This window comes from Filicampus tigris, chromosome 9, assembly GCF_054856515.1.
Source record: "Filicampus tigris isolate MCC_2025a chromosome 9, RoL_Ftig_1.0, whole genome shotgun sequence".
Taxonomy (NCBI): Eukaryota; Metazoa; Chordata; class Actinopteri; order Syngnathiformes; family Syngnathidae; genus Filicampus; species Filicampus tigris.
In genome coordinates, this window is record NC_141225.1 from 25,784,691 (window position 1) to 25,800,455 (window position 15,765).

The 15,765-nt window shown below is 53.5% G+C and overlaps 2 protein-coding genes across 2 annotated transcripts; both read left to right on the top strand.

Annotated features, from left to right (window-relative positions):
- Positions 1–302: 302 nt before the first annotated feature.
- On the top strand, positions 303–4,705 carry ppp1r15b (protein phosphatase 1, regulatory subunit 15B). Its single transcript, XM_086041091.1, has 2 exons — positions 303–2,742; positions 2,984–4,705. The coding sequence occupies exons 1-2, from the start codon at positions 1,204–1,206 to the stop codon at positions 3,197–3,199; spliced, it is 1,755 nt and encodes a 584-aa protein (XP_085897217.1). The 5' UTR covers positions 303–1,203; the 3' UTR covers positions 3,200–4,705.
- Positions 4,706–5,524: 819 nt separating this feature from the next.
- Positions 5,525–15,457, top strand: aldh4a1 (aldehyde dehydrogenase 4 family, member A1). Its single transcript, XM_086041092.1, has 15 exons — positions 5,525–6,117; positions 7,893–7,989; positions 8,073–8,165; positions 8,268–8,315; positions 8,414–8,569; positions 8,637–8,786; positions 8,893–8,967; positions 10,999–11,186; positions 11,341–11,414; positions 11,499–11,695; positions 12,157–12,204; positions 12,337–12,489; positions 13,253–13,374; positions 13,468–13,586; positions 15,027–15,457. The coding sequence occupies exons 1-15, from the start codon at positions 6,050–6,052 to the stop codon at positions 15,137–15,139; spliced, it is 1,701 nt and encodes a 566-aa protein (XP_085897218.1). The 5' UTR covers positions 5,525–6,049; the 3' UTR covers positions 15,140–15,457.
- Positions 15,458–15,765: the final 308 nt, after the last annotated feature.

A 15,765-nucleotide genomic window follows, 5' to 3' on the forward strand; every position in this document is an offset into this window, starting at 1 on the left:
TTGTTTTTTACCCAGTTCTTGCAACAAAAGAACAACCCTTGTACGCATTTCAAAATACGTTGACTTGGCAGAAGCTACAGCCAAAGTATGTCTCATGTCAACAAGGGAGTTTGTTTACTTTAACTTCAGATAATTGGATTCAGCACGTCTTTTACCAGTCCATTTTTTGAACACCAAAAGGTGCAGTTAAGTACAGAGTGTGAGTTCTTTTGCCGCCTGTGTACCTCAGTGCAGGGTGGGTACTTTTGCACTTGGGTACTCATGTGCAATGGAAATATGATCAAGCGAAGCTGAATGTCAACCGGTTGGCATCTGAGCCCGAGAACGTTTGGCGAGCACGTGAAAAGATGACCGAAGAACATGTTGTCTTCCTCTTATGTAACAAGCCAGCAGCGTGCTCGGCTCGAGTAACACAGCGACGCTCCCTAACCAACTTTTTTTCTTTCCTCCGCCTGCCACTGTCAGACGTTCCCTTGACTTTTCTGATGAAATCTTCTGCTCTCCGAACGGAAACGAGCACCGCGTCGTAGGCTAAACTTTTGCCCTCAAAGTCAACATTCGTGTTCCAACGACGTCTTTCGGACTTGTAGGCCACACCAAAAGTCATTTTTGTGACGTGGCGGCGGGGTTTTTTTCTTCTTTTTTGGAGGGACTTTTTGCCGTTGGCGAGCTGCTACACTGAGCTAAGCTAAGCTAAGAGAAGCTAACCCGACCGGAGGAGCTTCCGGCCCGGCTTGGCCCGGTCCGCTCGACGTCCGGAGACGAGCAGCATGGCTTGGATGCGGCCTTGCCAGGTCCCCGGTGTTCCCCGTCCGCCCCCCGCACGCGCGTCGTCGTGCAGAACGAAGCCGAAGCAGCTGCGCCCTCCAAGCGGCCAAAACGCCGCCGCCGCCACCGTCACCGCCACCGCCACCGCCACCGTCGTCGACCTCAGCCTGGTTGACGTCCGCCGTCCCCGGGTGCCCGCCTGCCCTCACTGCCGCCGGGCTGCTCGCCAGTCCGAGTAAGCGCGATGTCTCCGGGCTGGACACGCTCCCATTGCGGAAACTTTTAGTGGCAAATTGAGCCAAAAGTGGACTCGAGCTGTCCGTGTGACGTCACAGCTGTCACATTAGCAACTTCTGCAAACTGACCACTCTTCGGTCGTGCGTGCGTGGCAATTCAACTGAAGCAGTTGGTCACCTTTTCCTTGGAGGGCGAAACATGATTAAAAATGTCAGCAGCGAGGGTGGAATGCCGGGCGGGCGGAGCCTGGCCTCCCCGGCCGGCCTCGGCGCTCAGGAAAGCTCGTGGCTCGGCCTGCTCTCGGTGCTGCCCAGGCCCGCGCTGTCCTTTGTCTCCAAATACCTTCCGGGCCGAGGCGGCGTGACCTCCGGCTCCAAGTGGCAGCCCGGGGGGGCACGAGGAGGTGCGGCCCAAGACCGGGACAATCTTTGCGCGTCCTCTTGGTCCTGGCTCAGTGACGGCGAGCGCTCCCTACCCTCCCCGGGGATGGAGCCCGGCCGGAACAGCGAGGCGTCTCCCGCCGCAACCTTCTTGGCTTGGGACGCGCAGAGCTCCAGCCTGAGGGGCCTCCGGGGAGGCTTCCGGGAGGAAGACTCGCTGCCCTCTCCTTTGTCCCATGCCGACCTGGGATCAGCGCAAAATTTCTTTTGTGCCCCGCACTGCTCCACGTTGACAAAAGAGCAGTTTGCCATTTTGGTCTCTGGCGACCTGTTGGCCGAAAGCGCTGGAGCGAGCGTCCACAAAGAGGACGCGTTGGTCACCGGAGGCCCCGGCAGCGCCCAGAACGGTGGCGGGGCGGCGGGCGACCAGGACAACGGCTACTACAGCCTGGAGGAGGAACACGGCCTCAGGTGGCACGCGTGCCGCTCGGCCGGCACGCTCTGCGACGTGCGCGTCAAGCGGATGGACGCGCCGGCTCACGCCGTAGGGCACCGACTCCAGGATCAGATGACCACGGCCAAGATGGAGGTGGCTGGCGCGCCCGAGGACGGCCCGCCCGACAAGATGGCCGCCAAGTGTCCCGCGGCTGCCGACGAGATGGGGACGGGTCACGCCTGCCACTCGGCCGCGGCGCTCTGCGACACGCACGTAAAGCGGGCGGACTCGCCCGGTCACGGGACTGAGGACGGCCCGCCCGACGAGGCGACGGACGATAAGATGGAGGCGGCTCGCGCGAATCGAATGGCGGCGGCGGCACCGCCGCCGCCGCAGTGCCGTAACGTCGGCATCGCCTTCATCATGGGCTGCCCGTGCAGCGACGACGACGGCCAGTCGGACGCAGACTCCGCCCACGATGACGGCTTCGACAGCTCGGGCTCCTCCGACCTCTCGTCCGATTGGTCTTCGTCCGACGAAGACGAGGAAGGCGGCGACGCGGCGGACGAGGAGACGGCGCGTCTACTGGCGTCGTTGTGTCGCCGCGACGACCCGTACAACCCTCAAAACTTCAGTGCCCGGCTCCACACGGGCTGCGCCGCGCCCCGCCCCGGCCCCTCCGCGGACGCGTCGCCCGCCTCGGCTCAGGACGCGTGGGACGACTCGGGCGGCGAGACGGACGAGGCGGAAAGCCTCCTCCTGCTGGCGTCGCTGGCCCCGTCAGACCCGTACAGTTTGCTCAACTTCCAGGCGCCCATCAGCAGCGGGAAAGCGCAGGCGTCGCCCCCGAGGGCCACGCGGCCGCCTACCGCCGACAGAACGGATGGAGGCTTCGCACGACCTTTCGCCTCCGCCAAAAAGGTATGCTTTTATTTTGTTATCCACTTCATCACTTCCTGGGAGAGCGCGCTTTCTGCTTCCACTTGAGCAGGCGAAGGTGTCATGTGATGTCATAGCTCTCACAACCACTTCCTGTGGCATTTTTGACTCTGTACTTCCTGGTCGGGATTTTATTTTGAAGTGCTTCTACTTCCTGTGCCTGATGTGGCTTATTTGCGCTCTGGAGTCTTTAATGTGGTCAAGTGTCGGCCTTGTTGTTCAGGTTCGTTTCAGCGACGTGGTGGAGGAGTTCTTCATCGCGACGGGCGCCGACGCGGCCGAAGAGGAGGACCGTCGGGGGCCGTGGGAGGAGCTGGCGCGGGACCGAGGCCGTTTCCTGCGCCGCTGCCGGGAGGCGGAGCTCAGCTTGGCTTACTGCCTGCAGCCCGAGCATCGGCGCCGGGCGTACCGCCGCATCAACGGGCACGACGCCGACTAGGCGACGGCCCCGCCCCCGCGGCCGCAGCGTCTGACAGACCAGCCCTAGCTAAACTTTTGATGCCAAACAAAACGAAACTATGTTGGGATTTTTTTTTCTTTCTTCTTCTTCTTTTTAAATCCCCCTCTGAACGCTGTTTAATTGGAAGCCAAAGAGTGATCATGTGACCACAAGTATTGAGACGCTGTTGACATCAATTTTTCCATTTCATTTGTGGCACACACACACACACACTAATAGGTATCAGACTTTGTTGTCTTTTATTGTCAAGGGCCACCTATGTATTGATGAGGTCATGGATTAGAGCTCAAGTCTAATTTCAATGACTGGAAATTGAGTTGATCAGTCGAAGACGTTCGTTGAGACGTTTGATTGGTTTAGTCAGACAGGAAGTCAAGAAAGACTCCAAATGTGAGAAGTATTGCAAACGCAAATGCTTCTGTTGTATTTTGCTAAGGCGGGGAGACTCCCCGCTGCTGTTTGCTCACCTAATCAATAAACCGGTCCACCAACTGCTTGGTGGTCACCGAGCAACGGGCCATCAGCTGGGATTGGCTGCTCATCCTCAATTGTGCCAGCCAGCAGGAGCAGAGGAAAAAATGTTTGGGGTGGGGAATAACGGAGCATCTTTTTTACGTTCCTATTGCTTTACTTTAGTTTTTACGAGTTTTGGTTTTGCGTCTTAAGCTTTTTCAAGCACACTTTGAAACTTTTTTTTTTTTTAAGGGATACTTATTTAGCTATTTTCACTGGGAAAAAGTTGATATTTTGGCTATGATTAATTTGATAACTTGATTATTTTTCATGTACCTTTAAAAACGCATTTTGCCACTTGGTGCGGACCGAAAATGACATCGGACTTGCTCAAGTAACGACCAATCACAGCTCACCAGTTTTTGGGGGGTTTGGTCGTGTGACGTTCGCAGGCAGAGCCGTAATCGGTCGTTACCTCCCTTCGAAGCGGTGGAACGTGGAGCGCAGCACCGAAAATCCGTACATGCGTCCATTTGGCTGGACTGAAAACAAATTCACTGTTTTTCCTGTCTTCGCCTGGCGGCAGCCAGTCAGCATCGGCACGTACGACGTCCTGTGCACTCGGCGGGTCTTGTGTGGAGAGCGCAAAATGGTGGAAAAGATGATGGTTGCTGTTTGTGGATATCCCCAGCTACACGTGCGCGGCCAGCTACCACTACCGGGACAAGAATAAAAAGAGAGCAGGCTTGGACAACCGTGAGCCAGGAGCTCAGTCTACCTGCTATGTTTTGACTTTCTTTCTTGAGTGTTTTTACAGCTGTTGAACTTTACCAAGACGGCAATTTTGTTTGCATTAGTTTAGCACGGCGTCGGCCACTTGATTGCGATGTCGAAACCTTTTTGGGGTTTTGCCAGTCGTCATCTACTACTAAACAAAGCCCCTCCCTGCTGTGCGCGGCTGTGGCATTAAGGTTTCAAATTTCCCGCGCTCAAATGTCAGCGAATAAAGCCAAGTGGAACGCTCATCCGTGATTGGTGTGAACGTAGCATTATTATTATTATTATTATTATTTCTCCTCTTGGCGGCTTGCACGTACCAGACAGTCTCGCTGCAGCCCCCATTCTCCGCCCTTCCTTCACACGACCCCCACCGACAGGGGGTGGACCGGGTGTGCTGCAGTCCATGCGCTGGCCGCCAGAATGAGACAAAACCGAGGAACTCAAGGTGAACGCCAACACTCATCAGCTGACCTCTGACCTTGAAGTCACATTCTCGGCGTCTCCTCAAAAGTCCACTTACACTCACAAAGTCTGCCATAAATACTGTAAGCACAATTGATGCAGGAGAATCCTCCTCAATGCTACACACACACGCTCACATTCCTGTCGGCCTCTGATCAGCCCACATACTAATGACTTTACACTCACTTACACGCATGATCTTGTTAGTGGGTGTCTTGAGTCTGTGTGCTCGTGTGTCTAGCTGCAGTCATGTAATAAAAATGGGCGGGCCACTTACGTTTCTTGTTCATTTTGAATGTTTGGCACAACTTTTTGTGACTAATATAAAAATGACAAGAAAAGTAGGTCGGGTCCGAAAGAGTTGAATTGATATCGAGCCATTTTCCATGTCTGTTTGCTTGATAAGAACCAAAATCAGTTTTCCGCCTTTTCTTGTGCTCGTTTCGTGTACACCAAACCAGGTAGTGTACAGGACAATGCAAGACGACAGCGACATCGTGTGGACATCGACATGGTGTATGGGGGTGTGGTGTGGTGGGGGGCATGTGTTGTGGTTTGTCGTGAAAATCCGTGAGAAGTGATAACGAGATCAAAAGTCAAGTCATATTTTTTTTTTGTCCTTGCCTTCCTGGGGGTTAAGATCAGGGGATGTCGTTAATAATTGGCAACTGTGGGCACGTCAAGCTCTTTGAGACTTTCTTGTGATGAAGGCCTTTTGAGGGGCGGGATCGTGAGGCAGCCAATTATTTGGCAGTACCGGTTTGACAGATGAAAGTTGGCGAGCACTCGGAAATGTGGCCTGTGATTGGCTAGCTGTGGACCAGCCCGCGTCGTGGCCTGAACCACTTAGATAACGGGGGGTTACGGTTTGTTTATTTTCTCTGTATGCTTATTGTTGTGGGTGCGGCTCCCTTTCCAGATATGTTACAGTGATTGCTGTCATTTCCAGCGATGTTTGAATAAAGAGTTTTCCCCACGTTGTTTAAATAAAGAGTTAAAAAAAAACTTGAGCTGAGGTCCATTAGCCTTGTGGTTCGAGACGTCGCACGTCAGCAGTTCGGAGGCTGTACCGGACGGAAGGGGAGTGTTGCTTGCTCCGTCACTCTGACTTGTGCTCGTGCTGCCGGTGGAAGCATGCTGAGAGTGACGACAGCAGCAACGACAGCCGCTTCGGCGGCGGCGAGGCGGCCCCCGTGGCGCGGGTGAGTTTGCTCGTCCTCCGCACAGAAAAGCGAGAAGCAGCACAAGTTGACGCCCGGACAAAACAACTCAACTCGGTCACCTCGGCTGAAAGTCGTCCAGCTAATGCTAATGCTAACGAATAACAACTGCTAGGGTCTCGAGAGGTGAGATAAGCCCCGCCCTAATGTGGCTTCATGCTAACATGGCAGCCAACATGGTTAACCTCGCAGCCGATGTCAGTCTTCACTGTGCGCGCATCTACGTTCTGTGTGTGTGTTCGTGTGGGGGTGCGTGTGCGTGCGTGTGTGTGTGTGTGCGTGTGTGTGGGGGGGGGGGGGGGGGAGTGTGTGTGTGTGTGTGCGCATGTGTGTGTGTGTGCGCATGTGGGTGTGTGTGTGTGTGTGTGTGCGCGTGCGTGCGTGCGTGTGTGTGTGGGTGTGTGTCTGTCTGTCTGTCTGTGTGTGTGTGGGCGTATGCAAGCATGTGAGCGATTGTTTTGGCAGGGTCCTGGAGTGCTTAGCGGCTAAGCTAATTACCTTGACAGTGCGTGTGTGTGTGTGTGCGTGTGCGCGTGTGTGTGCGTGTGCGCGCGCGCGCGCCCGCCCGCCCGTGCGTGAGTTAGTGTTCTCAGCGTGTGCGCCACCTGCACAAACACACGCACTCTTTGACATCAGTTAATGTTCCACATGTCACTCACAGACGCAAAAACAATCCAGTGAGACGCTTCAGTGCGAGGTCAGGACAAAGTACGGACTATGTACTAAGACTTTGGAATTTCTTCGGTTTCAGCATCCGTCAGTCCTAACATGGCGTCTGACCTTCCTCCGAGTCACAAGAAGAAAGAAGCATCGTCTCCTTAAGCTCAAACCACCCAAACCATGATATGTTTTCATACTTTATAAGCACAACACGTCCCTACGGACAGAACAGGGAGGAAAAAGTAAGCAAAGGCTGCGTTTGAAGAAGTGGTCCGGCGTCCTTCAGCAGCAACCGTTTTGTGTTGCTCTCAATCAGAGGTGCACAATGAATTTTGGGCCCTTGCAATTGAGCAAGATTCATCTGCTGGGAATGGCTAGCTTGAGGTCATGCAGCCACAGCAGCGTAGCGTCTCCTCAGCCGGGTTGAGGTCAGGCCCTTGACCGGGCCGCTCGGGAACACGTCTTTTTGTCCTTTGGGTTCACTTACTGTTTTTCTTGCTGGCCTGTCAACATTGCCATGTTTGGGTTAGGGGTTTGCAGGACGCCAGACAATCGGTCATTTGCGGCCCTCGGCTTCTCCTTTGGCACTTACAAGTGACTCGGGTCCGGTGCGCGCGCAGTGGCGCTTCAGAAAGACACGCAGCTTTGCGCAAAGCTGCTCGCCGAGCGTTTTTTCGGCTGTCCGACGTCAGTCGACGGGAAACTCAAGAAACAGTCAGGGACAGTAAACATTACCATTTGTAGTCACCGCAAGACAAGCATCCTGTTCAAACAAACTGGCTGAATGGGAATCATGAACCGACAAGAACAACTTGTTGTTGTGTCCACAACGAGCCTCGGGTCAACAGGCCGGCGAGCGCCGTCGCGCTCGCGTTAGTCGGACCTCTCGTTGACGTGACAAAATCCCAAGCGTCGCTCGCTTCACATCCGCGCGCGCGCGCGCAGTCGCGTCGGATGCCCACGCCCGGCTCCAATTTGAAAACATTCAATGTTTTCAAAGCGGCGACGGAGCCGCGGCGCTCGTGTCAGCCGAGCTCGTGTCAGCCGAGCTCGTGTCAGCCGAGCTCGTGTCAGCCGAGCTCGTGTTGTGCTTTCAGTTTGAAAGCTTCGGCCCCGTCCGCCAGCGTGTCGGTGAGGAACGAGCCCATCCTGGACTTCAAAAGCGGGAGTCCCGAAAGACGGCAGCTCCTGCAGGTCTGCTTGTCGGCCGTCCGGCCCTTTGGCACGCGCAGCCGCCAACCGTGTCTCCTTTTTCGTGAACGCGAACGCGTGGGCAGGCGCTGGAGCAGGTGAAGTCCGGCACGGAGGAGATTCCTTGCGTGGTCGGAGATGAGCACGTTTGGACCGGCGACATCCGATACCAACTGTCTGTAAGTCCACACCTTGCAATCTGACGAGTGGAATCAATCGCTTCCTGGACCGTCACGTCACGTCACGTCACGTCACGTCTTTTCTCTCTTCGTCTCTTCCAGCCCTTCAATCACACACACAAAGTCTCAAAGTTCTGCTATGCCGACAAGGTGATGACAATGGACAACTGTGGACAAATGGACAACCCGCATCTAAAAAGTGGAGATGGAGTGGAGTTTGAGATGCGAGAGTTTGTGTGTGTGTGCAGGACCTGATCCACAAAGCCATCGCGGCATCGGTGGCGGCGCGGCGCCAGTGGGACCTGACGCCCGTCCAAGACCGAGCGGCGGTCCTCTTCAAGGCTGCGGACGTCATCAGCGGACCCAGACGAGGCGAAGTGCTCGCCAAGACCATGATCGGACAGGTAGCGGCCCGCCCTCTCTTTAGCTGCGGGCGCTAAGACATTAAGAGCGGGCGCTGCGGGCTCCCAGGGCAAAACGGTGATCCAGGCGGAGATCGACGCGGCCGCCGAGCTCATCGACTTCTTGCGCTTCAACGCCAAGCACGCCGTGGAGCTGGAGGCGGCGCAACCGCTGGACGCCGAGGGCAGCACCAACACCGCCATCTACCGCGGCCTCGAGGTACCGCGTCGCCGCCTTCCCTCCGCCTTCCTTTCATGCACCGGAGCCATGCCCACACTTTTCCTCTTCTCTTTTTTTTTTTTTTTTGTGCTCATTTTCCCATCAGGGCTTTGTGGCCGCCGTGGCGCCTTTCAACTTCACCGCCATTGGCGGCAATTTGGCAGCAACACCGGCCGTGATGGTGAGTGGGACGGGCAAAGGTGTTTCCTTCACAACTTTAAAAAATTGCAGCGTCTCAAGCTTCGAATGATGCCAAAGGCCGAGCTAGACCGATCCGACGTCGGCTAACTGTGACCGACGCTTAGCCCCTGCGGCGTCGGGCCGACTGTCGGCACGTCGCGCCGGAAAAATACACGGCGACGACAGACGGCGACGCTGAGCATGAAAGTAGCTTCTGCTCAGATGCCTGAGATGTAATACCCCTCCATACCATTGGCGGCGGTAGTCACTATTCCTCATGGTTACTAACAGCCAAGCGGAAAACTATTGGCCGGGGACGGAGTCCAAAAATGTAAACAATGCATTCGGCTCTCCGATCACCTCCCACGCAAAGCAAAGCCTCACGTTCTTGACGCGGTATGGTGCAATACTTTGAGAATCGACCCTCGCTCAGGTACTTGTGAGAAGATTAAGGCAGCAAAGGCGTGCTCACTGTTTATCCGCATTTGCCACTGCCCGTTGGTGCCCCGTGCGCTGATTGGCTAGCTAACAGCCAATCAGAGTGTCCAAATGTCACAACGCCGATTCAACAGACGCTTCCTGACGGGCTCCATCGTCACGCCGCTGTACGCTACCTCAATCCGTCCGACGTCAGATTGGCGTATCGAGCCTTTAAGACGATGAGACTTGAACACTGATGATGCGCACGCCAACTTTCCCGTGTGGGATTTATTGAGCTGGATCCCAAACATTGGAAAAAATAGGCACTTGCTGTTCATTTGCTGTTCGGGGTGCCTCGTCAGTCAGCGCAACTCTTTCTTTTCCATAAATGACGAGAAAATGACGTTGAAGTTTAATGTCGGGAATTTCCACGGCTCATGGGGAAAAAAAAAGCATTGTTTCTGATCCCAAAAAAGGACAATGCACAGTAATCAACATCATGCAATATAAATGCGCCCACCTTATCCAAGTTAAGCAAATTTTCATCGGCAGTCCCTCGGGCAGATGTCAAAGCCTACCGAAAACGAGTCGCGAAATGGATTTTGCAGACAGTGAGGTCTTTAAAAGCTTAAATAGAAGCTTTGAATATGAAGTCCTGAAGCATTCATTGAATGAAAACACCCTCGGTAGACTGCCAGTTAGCAGAGGTTGCGACAGCTCCCGAAGGGGCACGCCCGAGAGCCCGGTCTAAGCCTCAAGTCATCGGGGCACCTTTTAATCGGCGACTTTAATGGCCTAACGTCATCGGTTTGATTTCTGGTTTGTTTGCCAGAAAGCCGCATCACTAATGACAATGGCCACCAGAATAAAACGGGACCAAATGAAGGCATACTTTGTGCAAAGGTGTCACAAAAAGGATTTGGCGCTTATAATATCAAAAATATCTATCTGTGTGGGCACTGAGACGACCGTTTTTGTCATTTTCAACAATTGAAATGGGCAGGAGTCCAGCAGTTGCTTCAGGTTCCAATTCATTTGCTCTTAATTTGAAAAGACCGGCATCCAACGTGAAACGCTAACGCCACTTACTGGTCGAAAAATGATCGCACCGGAAGTCTGATTCACACTCCTCTTAACAGGATAGTACAGGATATCTTTTCAAGTTAAATGAGCATGAAATGACAGTATCAATGAACTAAAAGAAACAGCCATATTTTGTATGAAGTCGATGGATTTGTCCACTTTAATGCCAATTAACAAGAGTCCGAAAAACTCAAAGAATAACCGTAGGAATGTTTTGGTTTTTTTTTTTTTTGTGTAATCGCCCGGCCCTAACAGATGCGTGCGCACTAATAGGCGATGCCACTCGCCCCGGTGACAGCGCCACTCACTGTGCTCGTAGTCAAGCGTGTGCGCTCGCTCGCTCGCTCGCTCGCACGCACGCAGCCAAGGCAGGAAAGAAACACGAAAGCAAGCACTGGGTGGCTCCCACCCTTGTCATTGTCATGTATTCGAAAGGCCTTTGAGACGATGGAAATATTTGGAGCTCAAAGTCCAGCTAGAAGGAATTCTTCAAGTGCGTGCGTGCGTGCGTGCGTGCGTGCGTGCGCAGGGTAACGTGGTGCTGTGGAAGCCCAGCGACACGGCCATGTCGGCCAGCTACGCCGTCTACCGGATCCTGCGCGAGTGCGGCCTCCCGCCCCACGTCATCCAGTTCCTGCCGGCCGACGGTCCCGTCTTCGGAGACGCCGTCACGTCCTCCCAACACCTGGCGGGAATCAACTTCACCGGCAGCGTCCCGTAAGCACTTCTTTCAAAGCCGCTTTTACACCTTGACTTTGGAATCCAGTTGAGTCTGCTTTCCATGTTTCTTTTGGGATTGTCCTGCTTTTCCTTCATCTTGGTGATCTCGATCCCCCAAAATGGCCCCGCACACGTTGTTGTTTGCACGCAGGACCTTCAAGCACCTGTGGAAGCAGGTGGCCAGCAACCTGGACGCGTACACGACCTTCCCCCGGATGGCCGGAGGTGAGCGCCGCCGCCGCCGCCGCCGCCGGCGGTAGAAATCTTGCCGGTCCCACCTCGTCCTCCTCCTCCTCCTCCTCCTGTCAGAGTGCGGCGGCAAGAACTTCCACTTTGTGCACAAGTCTGCGGACGTGCGCAGCGTGGTGAACGGGACGCTGCGCTCGGCCTTCGAGTACGGCGGCCAGAAGTGCTCGGCCTGCTCCAGGATGTACGTGCCCGCCGGCCTGTGGCCCGACGTCAAGCGGCAGCTGCTCGACGCTCTCAAGCAAATGCGCGTGGGAGACGTCAGTCGCTCTTGTTGTTCTGCGCCTTTGTCATGACACAAAACATTTGGGGGGGCGGGCGGCCAAGAGAAAATGCAGATTCTCAAATTTGACTTTAAGGGTCCTGTCACACTGGGGCCGGTTTGACTTTTATACTAAAAAGTTGTCGCACTTCAAATGCGCTCCTCTCTTGAAGAAAAGAATTGGTTTAAAGATGTTTGAGTAAAATGAACCTGTTTCCAAAAACCTGGACCATGTTAGTGAAGTATTTGGTGAATTAGTCCTAATGATAAATGCTATTCCTATCGAGCATCTTGGATTGTTTGAAAAGAACCAAATGTAAGGCTGGAGCCATATTTCCTCAAAAGGCCGACCGAGCGTCACAATATTTCCGTAGCGAGCGGGCTTCTTCTTTTACAGAGACGCTGAAGTCGTTCTTTTGCCCTCACGGAAATGAAACGCGGCTCGTTCTTGTCTTTCAGCCCGTGGAAGACTTTGGCGTCTTCTTCTCGGCCGTCATCGATCGCAAGGTGGGGCCTTCCTGTGGTCGCCTTGGCGCGCGCGCGCTGACGGCCCGCACGCGCGCTGACGGCCCGCACGCGCGCTGACGGCCCGCACGCGCGCTGACGGCCCGCGTGTTGTTCGTACGTGTTCCCTGTCAGTCGTTCAGTCGCATCAAGAAGTATTTGGATGAGGCCAGAGCGTCGACCGAGCTGGACGTCATCGCCGGGGGCGAGTGCGACGACTCCAAGGGCTACTTCGTGGAGCCCACCGTCATCACCACCAAAGACCCCCGACACCCCATCATGGCCCAGGTCACGTGCGCTACTTCCTCTCTGTCCGCGTGTGCGCGTGGCCCACCGGTGACTCTGCCGGTCCAATTTTACAATTGATGGATCGAGCGGCTCGAAAATGAATTGATTGCAAAATCCTTCTTTTCCATTTACCGTTTGTGAACGGGTCGCTGTTGTTTGATCGTTTCAATGGTGAAACAAAATCAAACAAGTTGGAGCTCCTTTGTGCTACCGCTGCAAATGACAACTATTTTCATAACAGATTCAGCTGAATGTTGTTTTTCCCGTAAATTGGGGATCGCTCTTCTTTCAAGGTAAATGTTTGCCAAATTACAAATCGAAGAGTTGAAATGCAGAGGCGGACATCCTTTTTATTTTGGGAGACTTTTTTTTCCGTCAGTTTAAAGCGAATCATTTGTGCGTGTTGTATCGTCAGGCACGACGCCAGGAATTTGCTCTCTCCTGGCCAATGAGGTTGTTCTCGTTTTTTTTTTGTTTTCTTTGAGTAAAAGCCTGACACGCAGCGCAAAACGCACTCCAATTGACGTTGGCCAAAGACCATTCAACAAACTGGTTCAGCCTAATACAAGTGGCCACGGGGCACTGGCAAAATCGCGAAGCTAACGTGCAAAAAAACGCAAGGGGTGTTGAAAGCAGACGGAATCGGGTTCAAAAGTGTTTGCGTAACATCAAATGACACTTGTGCTTTGAAATGAAAATGAGCGGCGTGAATTTGTGTTGGCGAACGTCTCCTCTGACTTTGGTGGCCGTGTTTGTCTTGCAGGAGATATTCGGTCCGGTTCTGTCTGTGTACGTGTACCCGGACGACGACTACAAGGAGGTTCTCGGTCTAGTGGACCGCACGTCGCCTTATGCGCTCACCGGCGCCGTCTTCGCTCTGGACACGTAAGACCGTGCTTGCCCGGGGGCGGGGCCAAAAAACCAGATGCGAGGCGTGGCTTGTTGTCTTTTGACGGGCGGTCACGCGACCTTTTTCAGGAGCGTGGTGGACGAGGCGTCCAAAATCCTGAGGAACGCCGCTGGGAATTTTTACATCAACGACAAGTCGACGGGATCCGTTGTGGCGCAGCAGCCGTTTGGGGGCGCACGGGCGTCAGGTCAGAGCCAGCACCCATGCAGTGGCGCCTTGACATCCGGCCGCCGGCTGGACGCTTTTTTTTTCTGCCCCTCCCACGTTTGACTTGCAAGTGCAAACCTCAGATGCGAGCACTGCATGCTGGCAGTCAACTCAACTCATTTCACAAGGAGCAGCCCTTTGTCAGATAGCAAACAATTGGCCCAAAAAGGGGACGCTCCCACTTGGAGTTGACTCAAAACGGTCAATATAAAGCAAAGACAATTATGCTTTGTGCATTTCAAATAGCCATGTGGCTTAGCCTTCCAGTCCACTTGCTTCACGCTAATGCATCCATCTACGTTGCAGTGCTATCATCTTGAAGTACCAGATTGAACACACGTTACAGCCCAGGTTGAGTGGGCAGGCTTTGCAAGCCATCAAGGCGCCGCCACGGCCCATTTTGCAGGTGCACCATAATAGAGCCAGCGAAAGGCGTCGATGGATAAGGCTTGTGTAATGCCTTTGCGTGATCATGAGTGCGTACGCGTGAGCCTGTCCCCTGTTCCGGCCGGCACGCCAACACATGGGCTCGTTGCCATGGAGACGCTTGCCCGAACGAGGAGCTAGGGAGATAAGGGGGGCTCCAGCGTATGGCAGTATCGCCATCCGGCAGATCCAAGTCCCCAATAATGCTTGTTTTGGGAACAGGCCCACAACGCTTTCTGTCTTTTAGTGGAACTCTCGACGGGCATCAATTGGCAAGTTAGCAGTCGATTCTTCGAGACGAGCTGCCAACTCCTCCGCGTTGGAATCCAACATGCAAAGTGTCTCTGGAATCACATTCAACCCGCGATTGAGTTCACTTGTCGCCTGAGTCTGAGTGTCCGTCAGCCGCCGCAAACCATCGAGCATGACCGGCGACTTGCATGACCCATTTGTGTCATCTGAATTCTGTAATAAATAAGGGAACTGCCAACTCCAAATAGCAGGATACCTGTTATCACAATTCCAATAACGTACGTGTCTTCCACATCGTATCGACAGGCGCACCATCTGCCACTGGCTCCAGGAATCCAAAGTACACGCCGCCGCCAACGTTGTGTCCGGACAAGCCGGTTCCCCTTTTGCTGCTGCTCCTGTGGAGAAAATGTGATCATTGTACTTCACCGTGGCTTTTTTTTCCCCCAAGTGCAATATTAGAGAGTGGTCTTTATCCTTCTTAGAGTACACATTACAATAATGTTGGGGGGAATGGATGAATGGGATTTCATTGGGAAAGATGATTTGAGATGCGAGTGTGTTGAGTTCCAGGCATGGTCGTGGAAAATTCCACTCGTATCTCAAGGCAGCACCGTTACACACAAACGCGTAGGCGCAAAAACACTTACGCAAACACACCGCCACACAAACGTGTTTGTTCTTCATCTGTTTCTTCCTTGTAGGGAGTCTTGATGGCATCTTTGTTTTTTGTGTTTGTCAGGCACAAATGACAAACCGGGCGGTCCTCACTACGTCCTCCGCTGGACCTCTCCGCAGGTGGTCAAGGAAACGCACGTCCCGCTCACACAGTGGAAGTACCCCTACATGGCCTGAGGGGGGCACCGCCGCGGCCGTCCAATCGCACGAAGCCGTCCGCTGTGACCCCGCCCACTTTGCACTGAACTCTTCTGTGAACATCGACGAGTGACAAGTACGTCACGTGTTTCGAGAGGAAAAGCAACTGCTTCTTATGTTTTTAATGAATCTACCTGCAAATCAGGACAAAAATCAACTGATAATAGGTGTAACTAGGGAATTTTAAGTGTTAAAGATCGGACATCTTTTCTTTTTTAACAAACACTTTGAAGTTGTGAAACAGTTTAGTTTTGACTGACTGATTCTATCCAATAATAAAAATCATGTGACGGATCACACCTGCCTGCCACTTCTGCTTTTCCAGTTGCTTCATTTATAAGCAAACGTTTTACACGCGACAAACAAGCAGGCAAGTGCACAGACACTTTGGGGTAAAGGTGTTCAGGCCAAAAATCACCACCAAAATTATTCACACAATCAAAAAAAAACTTACATTTGCTGGACAGGCCTGCTTTAGAACATTGGCTGCGTCAGAGTGAAGTTTGGAACATATCCAAATTGAACTCGACCTGTCAGTAGTTTGTTACTCACAAGTCCCAACTATTCCATCTTATTTTTTACACTGTCCTAGAAGAGCCGCATCA